Raw genomic sequence first — 22232 nt, forward strand, 5'->3', positions numbered from 1 at the left:
ACACACACAGAACATGTGTACAGACTCTCCTTGCTGTGAATGGTATGATTTTTTTTACACTGTGTAATTGGTTAAAGCTCCTTCCACAGTCAATGCACTGGAACACTCTCACTCAGGTGTGAGAGTCTCGGTGCTTTTCCAGTCACACTGATGTTTAAAACCTTTTGATGCGGACAAACATTTCTCTTCCTAGATACAAAAGTCAATGATATTTAGGTCCTGATGAATTAAGTGACTCTGTCAGATTCTGGCCTGACATTTGGTTTGAGATTTCTGTCTGCAAATCCTCCGCTTCTAATTTCTATAAAAGGAATTTATAAAAGTCATCATTGTCAGTACAGGGTAGAAATTCAGAACCAACAATTCTAGTTTCTATAGAACATTTTTTCCTCTCTCCCAAAAAGCTGTCAATCTCCGTCCCACACATGCTCCATCCATTCTCACTCTCCTGTACCTAATATGCACCCTCCCAATTCTCCTGAAGGTGCTGATTGATGATCAACAGGTCCAAGCTCATCACTTTGTGTCCAGGACATAAAGACATGAAAATTTTCATGCATCTTCTTTGAGCTGCTCACCGAATGGAAATACGTCTGTATCACTGGACTTAAAATGGGTGTAATCCACAGGACTCTTTCACTGGGTTAAGATGCAGGCAATGCAAGGAAGAACTTCATTTAGGTAGCGAACGGTCATGACATGGAACTCGCTCTCCACGAGGGTGGTGGAAGCAGAGAATTTCAAAATGAAATTGGACGGGTACTCAAAGGAAATAAACTTGCAGAGAAACGGAGATATAGAGGGAGAACGGGACTGTCTGGATTGCTCTACAGAGAGTCAGCATGGACTCGAGTTGCCGATTGAGCTCCTTTTATGTTGTATTGACTCTATAACATGAAATATATAGTGTCGCTCCAGTATTATATTACAAGACTATAAAAAAAATCAATGAATTTTATTACAGAACCTCAAACAATATATCTAATATGTACCATCTAACAACACAAGACATATCACTGTCCTGTATTAATTTACTGTCCCCTTAAGTGTCAGCCATCTCCTGGGGAAACCACCCCTTTAATTGTGAACATTAGGAAAGAGACCATCCTTTTAGCCAGACAAATAAATGTGTCAAGCTGAGGGAGCAAAGGATGTCAATGTCTTTAAGAGAGAGAGAGACCTGGGCCAACCTTTCCAGAGTCTGCACCCTCCCTGGATTCACTTCCTTTCCCTTCAGTTCCTGCAAGTCAACAATTTCCCCCAGAATGAGAAAAGAAATGGAAAGGAGGAGAAAAGAAAATGTTTTACTCACAGATGTTGGACACAGGAGGAAGTTTTCATCTGTGTGAAGCTCAATCTTCATTCACACAAAGCCCGCGCTCTGATTGGCTGGAGGACCAGAGTCCTTCCGGTCCTCCAACTCTTCCCATTGGTCAGCCCCTCAGCATTGCGGGAAGGGGGCGTGCTCTCCCCCGCATATGCGCAGCTTCCCCTCTCCCGAGCTCTCCGAGCTGCTTCTCGCTACGGCCGGGGCTGTGAGCCGGTTGCCTGGAAACCTTGGCTCGAGGTGGAGGGGGAGGGGAAACAATGGATGGGGGTGGGGCACCCCTGTCCGCGCGCCTGGCCTGCAGACTGGAACCCGAGGACGTCACCGCGGAGCAGTGATTTCTTTTGGCTAATTCAGGCAAGGTTCCATTGTGGACGTCACAAAGCGGAAGTTGGACAATGAGCTTCAGACTAAAACTTCCTCCTCTGGGCAACATCTGTGAGGAAATCAATGTTTCCCCCTTTCCATTTCTTTTCTCATTCCCCCTCTATATCCCGTTCCCCTGCAAGGTTATTTTCTTCAAGTACCCATCCAATTTCATTTTGAAATCACTCTCTGCTTCCATCATCCTCATAGCGAGTGAATTCCAGATCATGTCCCCTCGCTGCCCAAACAAATTTCTCCCTCACATCCCCCAGGTATCTCTCATCACGTAGTGCAGTCCTGTATATTGCACACATTTTTAGTCCACTGAGCATATATTTTGTGAAATTATTGATTGCCTCTGCTTCCACGGCCGTCATAGATAGTGAGTTGCAATCTGTTTCTGGGCACTGGATAGGAAGCAGTGAGCATGGATCTGTCGATCAGTGTGAGTCAGCACCTTTAGGAGAATTGGGAGGGTGTATATTAGGTACAGCAGAGTGAGAACGGAGGGAGAGTGTGGGATGGACATTTACGGTTTATGGGTAACGAGAGGGGAAAGAATGTTTCACAGAAACTAGGATTGTCTTTTCTGAATTTCTATGCTGTCCTGATAATGATGATTTTTCTAAACTTTTTACAGGTGACTGCAAGGGGAGGATTTTCTGACAGAAATCCCAAACTAACTCACGTCAAGATCTAACATTATATCTTCATTCACTGGGACCTGAATATCATCGGCCTTTGAACCCAGAAGGGGACACAGACACACTCAATTCAGAGTGTTCCATTGCACTGACTGTTGAAAGAACTTTAAACAGTTGTAAGCAGTTGATAAAACATCACACCATTCACAGCGGGGAGAGACTGTACACGTGTTCTGTGTGTGGACGAGGGTTCAACTGATCATCAAACTTGGAGAGACACAAGGACACGCGCACCATGGTGAAACCGTGGAAATGTGGGGACTGTGGGAAGGGATTCCAGACCCCATCTGAGTTAGAAACTCATCAACGCAGTCACACCGGGGAGAGGCCATCCACCTGCTCTAAGTGTGGGAAGGGATTTACTCAGTCAAGCAACCTGCTGAGACACCATCGTGTTCACACTGGGGAGAGGCCATTCACTTGTTCTGTTTGTGGGAAGGGGTTCAGTCGGTTATCCAACGTGCAGGAACACCAGGTAGTTCACACTGAGGAGAGGCCGTTCACCTGTCGTGTGTGTGGGAAGGGATTCACTCATTCATCCACCCTGCAGGAACACCAGTGAGTTCACACTGGGGAGAGGCCATTCAGCTGCTCTGTTTGCGGGAAGGGGTTCACTAAGATGTCCACCCTGTTAACACACCAGCAAGTTCACACTGGGGAGAGGCCATTCACCTGCTCTGAGTGTGGGAAGGGATTCACTCAGTTATCCAGCCTGCAGAGACACCAACGAATTCACAACTGATATCAGGGGCTGGATTCTGCTGTTATTGCTGCTGTTAATCACATCCAGGACTGAACAATGTTCATTCTGACACTTGGTGAAGTGGGAGGGTCGGAGGGTTCCTTTCTGCTGGACTGGCCGGTCTCACGACTTTGCTTCCAGTGGGCTGATGCTCTTTGAGCCTGGGAGTGCACATTTCCACTGAAATGATCTGCAAAAACTGATGAAAGACATTTATTTTATCCTAGATAGTAAAAAGTGTTTTTCTCACCACTACATGTAGATCTAAAATCACAGCGATCAGTGCTTCGACCTCAACTGTTTGCAATTTATATAAATGACTTGGATGAAGGGATTGAAGAGATGGTTGCCAACTTTTCTAATGACACAAAGAGAGGTAGGAAAGTAAGTTGTGAAGAGGACATAAGGAGGCTACAAGCAGATATAGATAGGTTAAGTGGGTGGGCAAGGACCTGGCAGATGGAGCATAATGTGGGAAAATATGAAATTGTCCTTTTTGGCAGGAAGAATAAAAGAGAAGCGTATTATCTAAATGGTGGAAGATTGCAGAGTTCTGAGGCACAGAGGGATCTGGGTGTCCTAATGTGTGATTCATAAAAGGCTTGTCTGCAAGTGCAGCAGGTTTTTAGGAAAGCTAATAGAACATTATCATTTATTGTGAGGGGAATTGAATACAAAAGTAGGGAGGTTATGGTTCAGTTGTACAGGGCACTAGCAAGACCAGATGTGGAGGACTGTGTGCAGTGTTGGTCACCTTATTTAAGGAGGGATGTAAATGTGTTGGAAGCAGTTCAGGGGTTGACCAGACCAATACCTGGAATGGGAGGGTTGTCTTATGAGGAGTCATTGGACAGGCTGGGCTTGTATCCACTGGAGTTTAGAAGAGTAAGAGGCGACTTGATTGAAACATTAAGTTCCTGAGGGGTCTTGACAGGGTGGATGTGAAGAAGATGTTTCCTCATGTGGGAGAATCTAGAACTAAGGGTCACTGTTTAAAAATAAGGTGTTGCCCATTTAAAACAAAGATGAGGCGAAATTATTTCATTCAGAGGGGCATGAGCCTTTGGAATTCTCTTCCTGAAAAGGTGGTGGAAGCATAGTCTTTGAATCTTTTTAAGGCAGAGGTGATAGATTCTTGGTAAGCAGGGGTGTGATAGGTTATCGGGGGGAGGTGGGATGCAGATTTCAGGTTACTATCAGATCCGCCATGATCTTAATAAATGGCAGAGCAGGCTCGATGGGCTGAATGGCCTACTGATCCTTGTTTGATTGCTTCTCCTTGCTTCCTCTGTTGAGGCTACAGCACAGGGCCAGGCCAGGCAGCTCAATTGGTCTCTGTCAGTATTTATGCTCCACATGAGCCTCCACCCACCCCTCTTCATCTACCCCCATCAGCATATCCTATTCATTTCTCACTCAGTATGTATCTAGCTTCCACTTAAATATATTCATGCTATTCACCAGAACCACTCGCTGTGGTAGCGAGTTCCACATTCTCTCCACTTGCTGGGTAAAGAGGTTTCTCATGAAATCCCTGTTGGATTATTGAACCCCTTCATCATCTGAAAGACTTACATCAGGTCACCCTTCAGTCTTCTCTTTTCTAGAGAAAAGCAGCCCCAGCCTTTCCTGAGGGTTAAATGCTCTCAGTTCTGGTATTATTCTTGTCAATCTTTGTTGCGCCTTCTCCAGTGCCTCTATTTCCTTTTTCTAAATGGAGATCACAAATGTTGACAGTACTCCCAGTGTAGTCTAACCATGGTTCGAAACAAGTTGAACATAACCTCCCTGCTTTTCAATTCTATCACCCTATATCTGGGCCCCACACTTTAGGAAAGATGTTAATTCTTAAGGAGCATGCAGAGGAGATTGATGAGAGTGGTACCATGGGTGAAGGGTTTGGAGGTAGATTCAGTGTTGGTTTTTAACAGAGTGTTGGATCATTATCTGAAGAGGAGAAATTGACAGGGTTATGGGGAAAAGGTGGGGGAGCGGCTCTGGGTGAGTTGCTCTTGCAGAGAGCTGGCACAGACACAATGGGTTGAATGGCCTCCTTCAGTGTTGGAACCATTCCATGATTCTAGAACACCAGCTCGCTGATTCTATTCAATACGACATGATGGAGGGTAGCACTCTCGCCTCTGAGTCAGGAGGTGGGGGGTTCGAATCCCCACTCCAGAGACTCAAGCCCCCATAATCCAGGGCCCACACTCCCTGTGCCAGTACTGAGGGAGAACCATCCTCTTGAAAGGACTGTCTTTCGAGTGAGACATTAACCCGAGGGCCCCGTCTGCCCTCTCAGGTGGATGTACAAGATTGAATGGTCACAATTGGAAGGAGAGCAGGAGTGGGAGTAGTTCACTCGGTTTAGTTTTAATTTTATGGTTAGGGTTTGTGTTCGGGTTTGGTTTAGGGCTATGGTTGGGCTTAGGGCTAGCTTTAAGTTTAGTGCATTGGTAGGGTTAGGGTTAGCTTTAGGATTAGGTTAGGGTTATGTTTAGAGTTTTGGTTAGGCTTAGGGTTAGATTTACAGTTATGGTTAGGTTTAGGGTTAGGTTTAGAGTTAGAGTTAGCCTTAGGGTTATGTTCTGGGTTAGGTTAGGGTTATGGCTAGGTTTAGAATAATGGTTAGGGTTAGGGTTGGGGCTAGGGTTAGGGTTGGGGCTAGGGTTAGGGTTAGATTTAGAATAATGCTTAGTTTTAGGGTTAGATTTAGGGTTATGGTTAGTTTTAGCATTAGGTTCAGGGTTAGGGTTAGCATAGTGTTATGGTTAGGCTTAGCTTTAGGGTTAGGGTTAGGTTAGAGTTAGAGTTCTAGTTAGGTATATGGTTAGATTTACAGTTATGGTTAGTTTTAGGTTTAGATTTAGGGTTATGCTCAGGGTTATGTTTAGGGTTTTGGTTAGTTTTAGAGTTAAATTTAGGGTTATGGTTAGGTTGAGGTTTAGATTTAGGGTTAAATTAGGGTTAGGTTAGGGTTAGGGTTTGGCTTAGAATAATGGTTAGGTTTAGGGTTATGGTTAGGTTCAGGGTTAGATTTAGGGTTATGGTTAGGTTTAGGGTTATGTTTATGTTTAGATTTAGGCTTAGGGTTAGGTTAGGGTTAGGTTTAGAGATATGGTTAGGTTTAGGGTTAGATTTAGGGTTATGGTTAGGTTTAGGGTTATGGTTAGGGTTGGATTACATTTAGGTGTAGGGTTAGATTTAGGGTTTGGTTAGGATTAGGGTTACGGTTACGGTTAGGGATGGATTTAGGGTTATTGTTAGGGTTAGGATTATGGTTAGGCTTTGGGATATGGCTATGTTTAGGGTTATCATTAGATTCACAACTAGGTTTAGGATTATGGCTATGTCTAGGGTTAGCGTTAGGTTTCTGGCTTGGTTTTGGTTAGGGTTAGGTGTGGGTTTAGGGTTTGCTTTAGGGTTAGGGTTAGGTTTATGGTTAGGTTTAGAGCTATGGTTATGTTTAGGGCTAGGTTTAGGATTAGTTTTAGTGATGATTAGAGTTAGGGTTAGGTTCAAGTTTAGGGTTAGGTTTACGATTAGGTTTAGGGTTATGTTTAGGGTTAGGGTTTAGAGTTAGGACAATAGCTAGGTTTAGGGTTAGGTTTATGGGTAGGTTTAGGGTTATTGTTAGGTTTAGAGTCAGGTTTATGTTTAGCTTTAGGGTCCGGTTTAGGGTTCGGGTTAGGGTTCAGATTAGGATTATAGTAAGGATAAGGGTTTGCCTTAAAGTTGAGATTAGGTTTAGGGGTATGGTTAGGTCTAGATTTAGGTTTAGGGTTATGATTAGTGTTAGGTTTAAGGTTATGTTTAGGGTTATGGTTAGGTTTAGAGTTAGGATTAGGTTTAAGGTTATGGTTAGGGCTAGCTTTAGAGATATGGTTATGCTTAGGGTTAGGTTAAGGTTAGGGTCAGGGTTTGTGTCTGGTTAGGTTCAGGGTTAGGTTTGGGATTATGGTTAGGTTTAGGGTTATGGTTAGGTTTAGGATTAGCTTTAGAGTTGGGTTAGGATTAGGGGTAATTTTGGGTTCATGGTTAGGTTTAGGGTTATTGTTATGTTTAGGGCTATGGTTAGGTTAGGATTATGTTCAGGGTTATGGTTAGGTTTAGGGTTAGATATAGGGTTATAGTTATGTTTAGGGCAAGGGTTAGCTTTAGGGTTAGGTTTCAGTTTAGGGTTAGCTTTAAGGCTATGGTTAGTTTTAGGTTTAGGTTGATGCTTAGATTTTGGAGCGAGTGCTACAGTCTCATCACTCTCTGGGTGGAGAAGTTTATTCTCTTAACCACCTTCTTGTCCCTTTTAATTCTTGCCTAATTTCTCAGCTTGATCTGCTGATCCTGGAATGGGGAAAAGGACAGAGAAAGGATGAGGCAACTGAGACTTCACATCACTTCTTTGAACACCAGGGCTCAGTCAGTCTCATACACTCACCTCTGAGTCTGAAGCTCGTGGGTTCAAGTCCCCACTCCAGAGACTCGAGTTGCCCATAATCAAGGGCTGATAATCATTCAGTCTTCAGCTGCCAGGTTCTGATGCTCTGGAATTCCCTCCCTTAACCCCTCCACTTCTCTCTCCCCCTTTAAGATTCTGCTTAAAACCTACCTTTTCTCATCTCGCTGATATCAAGGACTTGACAAACTGTGTGTCCAAAACAAAGCTGACTTATTTGATATTTATCTGGAATATTAAGCTCCAGCACAGTTACAGGGTGTATTAACATCATCAGAACATGCAAACATATGAGCAAAGAGCAGGAGGAGGCCATTCAGCTCCTCGAGCCTTCTCTGCCATTTAATAAGATCATGGCTGATCTGATAGTTACCTCAAATCTGCATCCTGCCTACCCTCAATAACCTATCGCCCTCTTGCTTACCAAGAATCTATCTACCTCTGCCTTTAAAATATTCAAAGACTCTGGGTTGAATTTTGCCGTCAGGGGGCGGGGCCCGGTGGCCGACGCATAAAATGACATGGATGACGTCAGGGGTCCCGCCCCATTTAAATTTCCAGGAAGGCAGGGGTACAGCAAAATCAGCTGCGGGTTCGCCCGCCTGTCAATGGGCAATTGAGGCCATTAACAGGATCATTGAAGCAATTAAAGGACCTGCCCGTCCAACCTTAAGGTTAGTGAGCAGGCCAGGAGACCCGGCGGACAATAGAATACACATGAAATCTCATCCTCAGGTGGGATGAGATTTCATGAGGAGTTTTAAAAAGTTTAATACATTTTGGTGTAATTTATGAACATGTTCCATCTCATGTCACATGAGGGGGACATGTTAAGGATTTTTTTTTCTATTTTTAATGTTTGTTAAAAGTGTAAGCGATCTCCCTGAGGCGGCACTGAGCCTCAGGGAGATGTGCGCTCTTTTGTGCACATGTGTGAAAGAGCGCATTCTCGCTTTTGGGGAATCCCCACCTGCACAGGGAGCGCATAGTGCTTCCCACTGGACGTCACGCTGGAAGGGCCTTAAATGGCCTGCCCATGTAAAGTGGCTGCGGTGCCCATTTTTCCAGCGGTTAACGGCTTCCCGCCTGCCGGAGATTGGGTCGGGCCCACCCACCCGGCAGGCAGAAAATTCTGCCCTCTTATTCCACTGTCTTTCCAGGGAGAGCATTCCAAAGGTTTGTGACCCTCTGAGAGAAAAAAAATTTTCCTCATCTCTGTCTTAAATGGGCGGCCCCTTATTTTAAAACATTGATCCCCTCGTTTTAATTTCTCCTTTAAGTGGAAACATCCTCTCCACATCCACCCTGTGAAGACCCCTCAGGGTCTGAAAGGTTCTTACTCAAGTCGCTTCTTACTCTTCTAAACTCCAACGAATACAAGCCCAGCCTGTCCAACCCTTCCTCATAAGACAACCCACCCATTCCAGGTATTAGCCTGGTAAATCTTCCCTGAACTGCTTCCAACACATTTACATCCTTCCTTAAATAAGGGTACCAATACAATCGACAGTACTCCAGATGCAGTCTCACTAGTGCTGTGTATAACTGAAGCATAACTTCCCTACTTTTGTATCAAATTCCCCTCGCAATAAATGATAATATTCTATTAGCTTTCCTAATTACTTGCTGTCCTTGCATTCTAGCCTTTTGCGATTCATGCACTAAGACACACAAATCCCTCTGCACGTCAGAGCTCTGCAATCTCTCATCATTTAGATAGTAAGCTTCTCTGACATTCTCCCTGCCAAAATGGACAATTTCAGATTTTCTCACAAACCCCAACTGTCAGAATGAACATGGTTCAGTCCTGGATGTGATTAACAGCAGCAATAACAGCAGAATCCAACCACTGCAGTCAAACATGAACTCACTGGTGTGTCAGGAGGTGGGACGAGTGAGTGAACTTTCAGTCTTTCTCTCGTGTCAACTCACTGGTGTATCAACAGGCTTGAGGATTGGCTGAAATCCTTCCCACACATGGAACATTTAAATGCCTCTCCCCAGTGTGAATTTGCAGCTTGGCTGACTGAGTGAATCCCTTCCGAGTTGGATCAGGTGACTGGTCTCTCTCTGATGTGAGCTCATTGATATGTTATCACGCTCAATGAGTGATTGAATCCCTTCCAACATTCAGAGAAGGTCAGTGGCCTCTCATGGTGTCTCAGTAGATGAGAGGAATCCCTCAACCTCTTCACATTTTGGGAGCGAGCAAAGGGCATCTCCACAGTGTGAACTTGTTAATGTCTAAGCAGGGTGGATGAGCAAAGGAATCCCTTCCCACACACGGAGCAGTTGAATGTCTTCTCCCCACTGTGACTGCATGGTTGAATTTCCAGCTTGGCTGCTTTCTCAAAGCCCATCCCACTGCCAAGTTTACATAGATCACCCCCTGTTGGGCTACAGTTGTCCATCACCAAGCTGGATGACCAATTGAAGCCTCACATTGATGGTTGAAAATTTTTCATTGATTAGACAAACAAAGCATTTATCATTCAGCATTCAAAGGCTGATGATAGTCAGGCCCTGATATGTTGATTAATGCTGTCAGGTCTTGATGTGATGTTTGGTTTGCGTTTCCGGTCTGCAAATCCTTCCTACTAATACACTGTAAAATCAGATTACAAACATACTACAAAAACAAAGGGTAGAAATCCAGGTAAAAACAAAAAACTGCGGATGCTGGAAATCCAAAACAAAAACAGAATTACCTGGAAAAACTCAGCAGGTCTGGCAGCATCAGCGGAGAAGAAAAGAGTTGACGTTTCAAGTCCTCATGACCCTTCAGTAGAACTGGGTGAATCAATGATTTTCCAGGTAATTCTGTTTTTGTTTGGGTAGAAATCCAGGACTGACGATTCCAGTTGTCATAGGACATCCTTCCTCCTCTCAAACGATAAATCTCTGACCCCTACATACTGCATTCCTCCCTATTGATTGTAGCTCTAATTCATCCTACTATCCTCCTCCTGCTTTTTCCCCAATTCTCCTCTCCTGAAGGTGCTGACTCTCAGGCTCAGTTTCACACTCACCGATTGCCTTCCCCAATATGTCACCCAAGTGTCTTAAATCTTTACACCTGAAGTTAACAAACGGTTTTGCTAACGGGACGTCAGAATCAAACCCAGTGACTACCCACATGTACGTTGTGTCAGGGCGGGGTCACTGCGCCCCCAACCCCCACTTTCCATCCCTGTCCCCGGAGTTTGGAGACTGGGCTCAGGATGGGTAATGGCGGCCGCAGAGCCCACAATCCACCGCACTGGGGAAAGAGCTCTATCCGCAGCGCGGGCGGGCGGCCTGGAACTGCGCATGTCTGAGGGAGAGAGGAAGCTGCGCATGTGCGAAGAATTGCGATTTCCATTGGGCAACCGCTCATTCGTCATTGGGTCAAAGAGTCTCCCGCTTCCACGAACACTTCCGCTGCCTCATTGTCTTCAGGCGGGAGATTGACTAATGGAAAGACTTGGAGGACCGGAAGGACTTTGGTCCTCCAGCTAATCAGAGCGCGGGCTTTGTGTGAATGAAGATTGAGCTTTACACAGGTTAAAACTTCCTCCTGTGTCCAACATCTGTGAGTAACACACTTCCTTTTTTCCCCCTTTCCATTTCTTTTCTCATTTTGGGGGCAAATTGTTGACTTGCAGGAACTGAAGGGAAAGGAAGTGAATCCAGCGAGGGTGCAGACTCTGGAAAGGTTGGCCCAGGTCTCTCTCTCTCTTAAAGACATTGACATCCTTTGCTCCCTCAGCTTGACACATTTATTTGTCTGGCTAAGAGGATGGTCTCTTACCTAACGTTCACAATTCAATGGGTGGTTTCCCCAGGAGATGACTGACATTTAAGGGGACAGTAAATTAATATTGGACAAAGATGTCTAGTGTTGTTATATGATATATATTTTATTATTTAAACTTCATTCATAATTATTTCTAGTCTTGTAATATATTAGTGTAGTTACATAATGTGCCTCCATTCATAGAGTCTTTGTGGCACAGGAGTCCATTCAGCAACTTGAGCCAACGCTGACTCTCTGCAGAGCAATACAACCAGTAATCAGTGTCAAACAGAAAGCGATGAGCATGATTCTGTCAGTCAGGTTGAATCAGCTGCTTCAGGAGAATTGGGAGGGTGTATATAAGGTGAAGCAGTGTGAGAATGGAGGGAGATTCACAACTTTTCAGCAATGACAGAAGGCAGAATGTTCCGTGGAAACTAGAATTGTCGGTTCTAAAATGTTTTCCTGTACTGATTTTGCAAACTCCTTTTACAGGATATCAGAAGGGGAGGATTTGCAAACAGAAATCTCAAACCAAACATCATGTCAAGATCTGACAGAGTCACGCAGTTTAATGAGACTTGAATATCATCGGCCGTTGAATCTAGAAGAAGCAATGTTTGTCTGTTCTATCTGCTTCAGAAGATTTTAAACATCAGTGTGACTGGACAAGCACCAAGACACACACATCCGAGTGACTGTTCCAGTGCACTGACTGTCAAGGAGCATCAACCAGGTAAACAGACTGATTTGACATTGCAATGTAGAGAGACCGTAAAAGTGTTTTGATTGTGGACGAGGATTCAACTGATCATCGAATCTGGAGAGACACAAGGACACCTGCACCATGGGGAAAACGTGGAAATGTGAGGACTGTGGGAAGGGATTCACATCCCCCTCGAAGCTGGAAATTCATCGGCGCAGTCACACTGGGGAGAGGCCGTTCACCTGCTCTGTGTGTGGGAAGGAATTCAGTCAGTTATCCAACCTTCTGACACACCAGCCAGTTCACACCACGGAGAGGCCATTCTCCTGCTCTGAGTGCGGGAAGGGATTCACTCGGTCATCCCACCTGCAGACACATCGGAGGGTTCACACCGGGGAGAGGCCATTCACCTGTTCAGAATGTGGGAAGGGTTTCACTCAGCCATTCAACCTACTGACACATCAGTGAGTTCACACCAGAGAGATGCCATTCGTCTGCTCTGAGTGTGGGAAGGGATTCAGCCAGTTATCCAGCCTGCACACACACCAGCGAATTCACACCGGGGAGAGACCATTCACCTGCCCTGGGTGTGAGAAAGGATTCAGTGATTCATCTGCCCTGCGAAAACACAAGCGAGTACACACTGGGGAGAGGCCATTCACCTGCTCTGAATGTGGGAAGGCATTCACTCAGTCATCTGACCTGCAGACACATAGGTGGGTTCACACCCGAGAGACACCGTTCTCCTGTTCTGAGTGTGGGAAGCAATTCACTCGGTTATGTAGCCTACAGACACACCGGTGGGTACACACGGGGGAGAGACTGTTTAACTGCTCTGAGTGTGGGAAGCGCTTCACTCAGTCATCCAGTCTGCTGAGACACCAGCGAGGTCACACTGGGGAGAGGCCATTCACCTGCTCTGAGTGTGGGAAGGGATTCACTCAGTCATCTGACCTGCTGACACACCAGCGAGGCCACACTGGAGAGAGGCCATTCATCTGTTCTCTATGTAGGAAGGGATTCATTCATTTATCCAGCCTGCTGAGACACCAGCGAGTTCACAAGTGATTCCAAGGGTTGTATTCTGCTGTTATTGCTGCTGTTAATCACATCCAGGACTGAACCATGTTCATTCTGACAGTTGGTGAAGTAGGAGGGTCGGAGGTTTTCTTTCTGCTGGACTGACCGGTCTCACGACTTTGCTTCCGGTGGCTGATGCTTTTTGAGCCTGGGAGTGCACATTTCCACAGAAATGATCCACAAAAGCTGATGAAGTACATTTATTTTATCCTGGATAGTAAATAGTGTTTTTCCTACCACTACTGGTAGATCTAAAATAAATACATTTGTCTCTGTTCCATTGAGTCTACAACACAGGGCCAGGCCAGTCAGCTCAATTGGTCTCTGTCTGTATTTATGCTCCACATGAGCCTCCACCCACCCCTCTTCATCTCCGCCCATCAGCATATCCTTCTGTTCCTTTCTCCCTCATGTATGTATCTAGCTTCCCCTTAAATGTATTCATGCGATTCACCTGAACCACTCGCTGTGGTAGTGAGTTCCACATTCTCACCAATCACTGGGTAAGGAGGTTTCTCATGAAATCCCTGTTGGATTATTGAACCCCATCAACATCTTAAAGACTTCCATCAGGTCACCCTTCAGTCTTCTCTTTTCTAGAGAAAAGCAGCCCCAGCCTTTCCTGAGGGTTAGATGCTCTCAGTTCTGATATTATTCTTGTGAATCTTTGTTGCCCCTTCTCCAGTGTCTCTATTTCCTTTTTCTAAATGGAGATCATAGATGTTGACAGTACTCCCAGTGTAGTCTAACCATGGTTCGAAACAAGTTAAACATAACCTCCCTGCTTTTCAATTCTATCCCTCTAGAATGGAAGCCTTTTTCTGGGCCCCACACTTTAGGAAAGATGTGAAGTTCTTAGAGAGGGTGCAGAGGAGATTTACGAGAATGGGACCAGGGATGAGGGACTTCAGTCAGTTGGAGAGACTGGAGCAGCTGAAATTGTTCTTTTTAAATCACAGTTATTAGGGTAGAGAAGGAGTCCATTCAGCACATCGTGTCCATGCGGCTCACTGCAGAGCAAACCAGTCAGTTCCATTGCCTCGTTCTATCCCTGTCACCCTTAAAATTTATTTCCCTCAACTGCCCATTCAGTTTCCTTTGGAAACCGTTCACTGTCTCTGCTTCCACCCACCTCTCAGACAGCGAGTTCCAGGTCATCACCACTCACGGTGTAAAAACGTTCCTCATCAAATCCCCCCGATGTCTTTTCATTTTCATTCTTTCATGGGTGTCTGTGGCTAGGCCAGCATTTATTGCCCATCCCGAATTGCCCTTGAGAAGGTGGTGTTGAGCTGCCATCTTCAACCGCTGCAGTCCATGTGGTGTAGGTAGGGTAGTGCTGGGAGGGTGGGAGTTCCAGGATTTGACCCAGCGATAGTGAAGGAACAGTGATGTAGATATATCTCCTGTACAAAACCTTAAATCTGTGTTCCCCTCGTCCTTTACCATCAGTGAATGGGAACAGCTTTTCTTTATCCACCTTATCTAAACCTGTCATAATCTTGTACACCTCTATTAAATCTCCCCTCAACATTCTTTGATCCAAGGAGAACAACCCCAGCTTCTCCAATCCCTGGAGCCATTCTGGTAAATCTCCTCTCCACCCTCTCAGGGACCCTCACATCCTTCCTAAAGTGTGGTGACCAGAACTGGACTCAATACTCTAGTTGTGGCCTAACCAGAGCTTTATAAAGGTTCAGCAAAACTTCCCTGCTTTTGTTCTCAACCCCTCTATTTCTGAAGCCCAAGATCCCATGTGCTTTGCTAATTCCTCTCACTCTGTCTACCACCTTCAATGATGTCTGCACATGACCCCCCAGGTCCCTCTGTCCCTGCTCACTCTTTAGAACTGTGCCATTAAGTCTATATTTCCTTTTCCTCTCCCTACCCCCTCTGCCAAATTACATCACCTCCCACTTGTCTGTATTAAATTCCATCTGCCACTTCAGAGAATGTTAAAGGGAGATTTAAGTGTTAAACTAAACATACAGAGAAGGGGAGGCACTGCTTTCTTTAATATGTCACCCACAATGAAGACGATCCCCTCCCTTTCAATGCACACGAGGCTCATAGAGCACAGAAGGAGGCCGTTTGGCCCATCGTGCTCCTGCTGGCTCTTTGAAAGAGCTGTCCAATTAATCCCATCGCCCTGCAATTTTCTTTTCCTTTCAAGAATCTGTCCCATTCTCTTCTGAAAGATACAGTTGAATTTGCTTCCAGCGCATTTTCTGGCAGTGAATTCCAAATCACCACAACTCACTGTGCATTTTAAAACAAAACAAAAAATTCCTCATCTTGGATGTGGTGTGTTTGGATGTTCAAAAAGTGTTTGGAAAGGTTAAAGAAGCGGTTCACACACAAAATCAGCTCTCAATCTCTATGAATGATTTCGATGAGGGACCGAGTGTAATATATGCAAGTTTGCTGACAATTAAACAAGGACTTGCATTTCTATAGCGCCTTTCATGACCACAGGATGTCCCAAAGCGCTTTAGAGCCAATGACGGACTTTTGAGGTGTTGTCACTGTTGTAATGCCAATTTACACACAGCAAGATCCCACACACAGCAATGGGACAATGACCAGATGATCTGTTTTTAGTGATGTTGATTGAGGGATGGATGTTGACCAGGACACCGGTGATAACTCCCCTGCCCTTCTTCAAAATAGTGGCTTTGGGATCTTTTGTATCCACCTGAGAAGCAGACAAGGCTGGCATTTTAACATCTCATTCGAAAGAAGGTTGCACTTTCAGTGCAGGCACTGGGAATGTTGGCTTTGATTTTTGTCGTCAGGTCTCTGGTGTGGGATTTGAACCCACAGCCTCTTGACCCAGAGGTGGGAGTGTTACCCATTAAGCCATGGCTGACACTATAGACAATACAATGTTAGAAACGGAAAGTTACCCTTTGCCACCAGTGTCTAAATCTAATACTAAAATCCCCAGTATAAATAACAAGTGTTTGAGTGACAAATGTTGAAGTGTTGGTTTAGAGCCACAAGTTTCGAATTCCCATTAGAGCCTCCAGCACCTTTCTATCTCTCTATTGCTCGTGTCAATGACAGCCAGGCGACAGAGCTGAGAGCTGAATTTAGCTGAGAATAACGGGGCCTGCGCCCCAGTTGGGAAACTGCCATGAGCATCACACTGACAGAGAGACAGGAAGGTGCTGGAGGACTGACTGGGAAATGGGCCTCCAACCAATCAGGGCACGGGAGGGTGTGACCGGGGCTGGTGGTGACCTGACCCCCGGGGTTTAGTGCCCCTGTGTCAGAAGCGGGCAGTCATGGGAACAGGGTACAGAGGAGCCGAAGAGAAACCATTTGGGTCAAGAACATTGTGCACATTCTTTTACTCTGATTGTCTGTGATCCTCGAGTAATTTTCTGTTCGTCTTTTTAACCATGTTCAATTTCATTAATAAACTTTTATCAGTAAAAATATTTGATTTTTATGGGCTTTTCACGATTAGATATCTGTACTTTAGGGAAAGTGGGTGAAAGGGGTTGGCAGGCTCTTTAACAGAAAGTGACTCCCTCTAAGGTAATTGGCAAAGGAGCCAGAGGGGGAGATGAGATTTTATTTTTGACTCAGCGATGTCAGAAAATGGGGTTCAGGGAGTCAATTAACCCTTTATCCCCTTTTCCCAAACTCTGAAATGATTCACAGTGATAACCCTTATTGGTGACAGTGGTTAGATTTTATTCAGTATAAATAAGACCTGACACATGCTCATGTCTGAGCAGTAGTATCAAAGTGCAGCAGCATTACCATTACACTCTGGGTAGAAGCACCATCTCCATGTAAATGCTCCCTGGTCTGTCCCAGATGCCATGGCACCAGTCAATGCAATATGTAAAACCTCTACAAATCTCAGTGTTCGGGGAATCCCCTCTGATACTTTTTTACATCACAAAGTCTATGGAGAGTGATTTAACCCAATCATTGCTGAGCTAACATTTGAACGGACCAATTACGAAACCTGTCATTGAACCATCTGTACCCGCCCAAGCCACGTCAAACTCTCAAACAATTGGCTTCCCACGCTCCGTCCCCGGTACAGGGAGTCAGCATTCCCATGCCAAGCAGTGAAAACGTGGCCTTGACACTCAGGTGTTGTCTAGGATTCAAGGCACTCTTGTTTTCTCTGTCCTCTGGGAGCTGTTCATCTCCCTGTTCCCACATAGCAAGTCATCTGTTCTCAGCTCTGCCAGATTTCTGCTGAAGTTTGGCCCCTTTTACACCTTTTGGTTTTCAAATGTGATTTTCCTTAAAAAAAATGTTCAGAGACAAATGATAGAAATATCTCCCAGAGAAATCTATCAACTTATTCATCTCATCTACACCTCCCTGACTTTCACTAGAATGTAGGTGGATACCAGATTGATACATTCCACTGATCACCCGGGTGAGTTACTCCAATTCCTTTACTGTCCAATACAATATATTCATCATATCTTTAAAACAGAAATCAAACATTCCCAATTGATTTCAGGCATTAACATCTTTGATCTCTTTATTGTAGACATCAGGCTGAGGTTGATCTCCTTGGAGCAAAGGAGGTTGAGGGGAGATTTGATAGAGGTGTACAGGATTCTGCCAGGTTTAAATAAGGTGGACAAAGAAAAGCTGCTCCCATTCGCTGATGGTACAAAGATGAGGGGGGACACAGATTTAAGGTTTTGGGCAGGAGATGCAGGGGGGATGTGAGGAAGAATATTTTCACACAGTGAGTGGTAATGACCTGGAACTTGCTGTCTATGAGGGGGGTGGAAGCAGAGACGATGAACAATGTCACAAGCCAATTGGATGGGCATTTGTGGGAAATATGGACCTGTTGGGCTGAATGGCCTCCTTGTGTGTCCTAATGACTCCATGATTCAGAAAGACAGAAATTTCAGCTGCTCCAGTCTCTCCAACTAACTGAAGTCCCTCATCCCTGGTGTCATTCTCATCAATCTCCTCTGCTCCCTCTCTAAGAACATCATATCTTTCCTAAAGTATGGGGCCCAGATTTTGGATTCCATTCTAGAGGGATAGAATTGAAAAGCAGGGAGGTTATGTTCAACATATTTTGAATCATGGTTAGATAACACTGGAGAAGGGGCAACAAAGATTCACAATAATAAAACTAGAACTGAGAGCATTTAACCCTCAGGAAAGGGTGGGGCTGCTTTGCTCTAGAAAAGAGAAGACTGAAGGGTGACCTGATGGAAGTCTTTAAGATGATGAAGGGGATCAATAATCCAATAGGGATTTCATGAGAATCCTCTTTACCCAGCGAGTGGTGAGAATGTGGAACTCGCTACCACAGCGAGTGGTGAGGTGAATAGCATGAATACATTTAAAGCGAAGCTAGATACATACATGAGGGAGAAAGGAATAGAAGGATATGCTGATGGGGGGAGATGAAGAGGGGTGGGTGGAGGCTCATGTGGAGCATAAATACTGACAGAGACCAATTGAGCCGACTGGCCTGGCCCTGTGCTGTAGACTCAATGGAACAGAGACAAACGTATTTACTTTAGATCTACCTGTAGCGGTTGGAAAAACACTATTTACTATCCAGGAGAAAATAAATGTACTTCACCAGCTTTTGTGGATCATTTCAGTGGAAACGTGCACTCCCAGGCTCAAAGAGCATCAAATCAAAGTCGTGAGACCGGCCAGTCCAGCAGAAAGAAACCCTCCGACCCTCCCACTTCACCAAGTGTCAGAATGAACATGGTTCAGTCCTGGATGTGATTAACAGCAGCAATAACAGCAGAATCCAACTCCTGTAATCACTCGTGAACTCGCTGGTGTGTCAGCAGGTTGGATGATTGAGTGAATCCCTTCCCACACACACAACAGATGAATGGTTTCTCCCCTGTATGAACTCGCTGGTGAGAAAGCCGGGTGGATGACTGTGTGAGTCCTTTCCCACACACAGAGCAGGTGAATGGCCTCTCGTCGGTGTGAACTTGCTGGCGTAACTGGAGCTTGGATAACTGAACGAATCCCTTTCCACCCTCAGAGCAAGTGAATAGTCTCGCCATTGTGAACTGGCTGGTGTGTCAGCAGGTGGGATAACTGATTAAATGCCTTGCTACACTCAGAGCAGCTGAATGGCCTCTCGCCGGTGTGAACTCGCTTGTGTTTCTGCAGATTGGATGAATTAGTAAATCCCTTCTTACACTCAGAACAGATGAATGGTCTCTCCCCGGTGTGAACTCGCTGGTGTGTCTGCAAATTCGATAACTGAGTGAATCCCTTCCTGCATGCAGAGCAGGTGTACAGACTTTTCCCAGTGTGAACTCGCTGGTGCATCAGCAGGTTGGATGAATCACTGAATCCCTTCCCACACTCAGGGCAGGTGCACGGCCTCTCCCTGGTGTGACTGCGTCGATGAATCTCCAGCTCAAGGGGCTTTGAATCCCTTCCCACCATCCCTACATTTCCATGGTTTCTCCATGGTGCGCATGTCCTTGTGTATCTCCAGATTCAATGATCAAAGGCAGCTTCATCCACACACAAAGCACACGTGTGGTCTCTCCCTACGTGAATGGGGCATTGGTTTTTCAGCCTGTGTCTGGTTAAAGCTCTTTCCACAGTCAGTGCACTGGAACACTCACTCGGGTGCTTCTCTCTCGGTACTTTTCCAGTCACACTGAGGCTTAAAACCTTTTGAAGCAGACAGAACAGACAAACATTTCTCCTGCTCGGTTCAAAGGGCCAGTGATATTCAAGGCCCAATTAATCAAATGACTCTGTCAGATCTTGAAGTGAAGCTTGATTTGAGATTTCTGTCTGCAAATCTTCCCCTTCTAATATCCTGTGGAAGGAATTTACAAATATCATCACTGTCAAATATAAATCTCCGTCCCATACACTTGCCCTCCATTCTCATTCTGCTGTACCTAATACACACCCTCCCAATTCTCCTGAAGGTGCCGATTCATGCTGATCGGCAGATCCATGGTCACTTTTTCCTGTCCTGGACACAGTGACCTGAAAATCTTAGGCAGGCTGCTAACCTAAATATCTATGTATAGAAATATATATGTATATTTACTGATTAGCAATACAGAGAGGTTGAGGTGAAACTTTAATTCTGCAGCACGTGCTTATGGCCTGGAACTCACTGCCTATGAGGGAGGTGGAAGCAGAGAGAATGAATGATTCCAAAATGAAACTGGATGGGGCCCTTGAAGGAAATAAATTGGGATGTGATTCAGCATGGACTCGAGTTGCTGAATATACTCTTTCTCTGCAATGACTCTGACTGGAAATATATAACTGTAGCTACAATACATTATAAACCAACAATTAAGAATAAATTAAGTTTATAAATCCTTAAATGCTATATGGACAAGGCATCAAACAACAACTAGACATTCCTTGTTCCAGTCCTACTCCGGCCCCCTTCCACAACTCTTTCTCTGGTACATCGATGATTACTTCGGTGCCGCTTCATGCTCTCGTCGGGACTTGGAAAAATTTATTAATTTTGCTTCCAATCTCCACCCCTCCATCATTTTCACGTGGTCCATCTCTGACACTTCCCTTCCCTTCCTTGACCTCTCTGTCTCAATCTCTGGTGATAGACTGTCCACCAATATCTATTACAAACCCACCGACTCCCACAGCTACCTTGACTACAGCTCCTCACACCCCGCTTCCTGTAAGGACTGCATCCCATTCTCTCAGTTCCTTTGCCTCCGTCGCATCTGTTCCGATGATGCCACCTTCAAAAACAGTTCCTCTGACATGTCCTCCTTCTTCCTTAACCGAGGTTTTCCACCCATGGTTGTTGACAGGGCCCTCAACCATGTCCGGCCCAACTCCCGCGCATCCGCCCTCACGCCTTCTCCTCCCTCCCAGAAACATGATAGGGTCCCCCTTGTCCTCACTTATCACCCCACCAGCCTCCACCATTTCCGCCAACTCCAGCATGATGCCACCACCAAACACATCTTCCCTTCACCCCCCCTATCGGCTTTCCGTAGGGATCGTTCCCTCCGGGACACCCTGGTCCACTCCTCCATCACCCCCTACTCCTCAACCCCCACCTATGGCACCACCCCATGCCCACACAAAAGATGCAACACCTGCCCCTTCACTTCCTCTCTCCTCACCGTCCAAGGGCCCAAACACCCCTTTCAAGTGAAGCAGCATTTCACTTGCATTTCCCCCAACTTAGTCTACTGCATTCGTTGCTCCCAATGTGGTCTCCTCTACATTGGAAAGACCAAACGTAAACTGGGCGACCGCTTTGCAGAACACCTGCAGTCTGTCCACAAGAATGACCCAAACCTCCCTGTCGCTTGCCATTTTAACACTCCACCCTGCTCTCTTGCCCACATGTCTGTCCTTGGCTTGCTGCATTGTTCCAGTGAAGCCCAACGCAAACTGGAGGAACAACACCTCATCTTCCGACTAGGGACTTTACAGCCTTCCGGACTGAATATTGAATTCAACAACTTTAGGCCGTGAGCTCCCTCCCCCAGCCCCACCCCCTTTCTGTTTCCCCCTTCCTTTTTTTTTCCAATAAATTATATAGATTTTTCTTTTCCCACCTATTTCCATTATTTTTAAATATCTTAAAATCTTTTATGTTCTCCCCACCCCCACTAGAGCTATACCTTGAGTGCCCTACCATCCATTCTTAATTAGCACATTCGTTTATATAATATCACCAACTTTAACACCTATGTGTTCTTTTGTTCTATTGTTGGTGACATCTTTTGATGATCTGGTTCTATCACTGCTTGTTTGTCCCTACAACCACACCCCCCCTCCACTTCTCTCTCTCTCTCTCTCTCCACCCCCCCCCCCCAACACACCTTAAACCAGCTTATATTTCAACTCTTTCTTGGACTCGAACTCAAGTTCTGTCGAAGGGTCATGAGGACTCGAAACGTCAACTCTTTTCTTCTCCGCCGATGCTGCCAGACCTGCTGAGTTTTTCCAGGTAATTCTGTTTTTGTTTTGGATTTCCAGCATCCGCAGTTTTTTTGTTTTTATAACTAGACATATCCCCGTCTTATATTCATTTACTGCCCCCTTAAATGTCAGCCATCTCCAGGGGAAATCATCC

The 22232-nt window shown here is 45.4% G+C and overlaps 1 protein-coding gene across 1 annotated transcript; it reads left to right on the forward strand.

The window, feature by feature from the left end:
* The first annotated feature begins 11048 nt into the window (after positions 1-11048).
* On the forward strand, positions 11049-13834 carry LOC121273646 (gastrula zinc finger protein XlCGF7.1-like). The gene is given in 2 exon segments (XM_041180791.1): positions 11049-11163; positions 11863-13834. A coding segment is annotated over 1 exon segment (927 nt). The 5' UTR covers positions 11049-11163; positions 11863-12214; the 3' UTR covers positions 13142-13834.
* Positions 13835-22232: the final 8398 nt, after the last annotated feature.

Source organism: Carcharodon carcharias (genome assembly GCF_017639515.1).
Source record: "Carcharodon carcharias isolate sCarCar2 chromosome 27 unlocalized genomic scaffold, sCarCar2.pri SUPER_27_unloc_1, whole genome shotgun sequence".
Classification (NCBI taxonomy): domain Eukaryota; kingdom Metazoa; phylum Chordata; class Chondrichthyes; order Lamniformes; family Lamnidae; genus Carcharodon; species Carcharodon carcharias.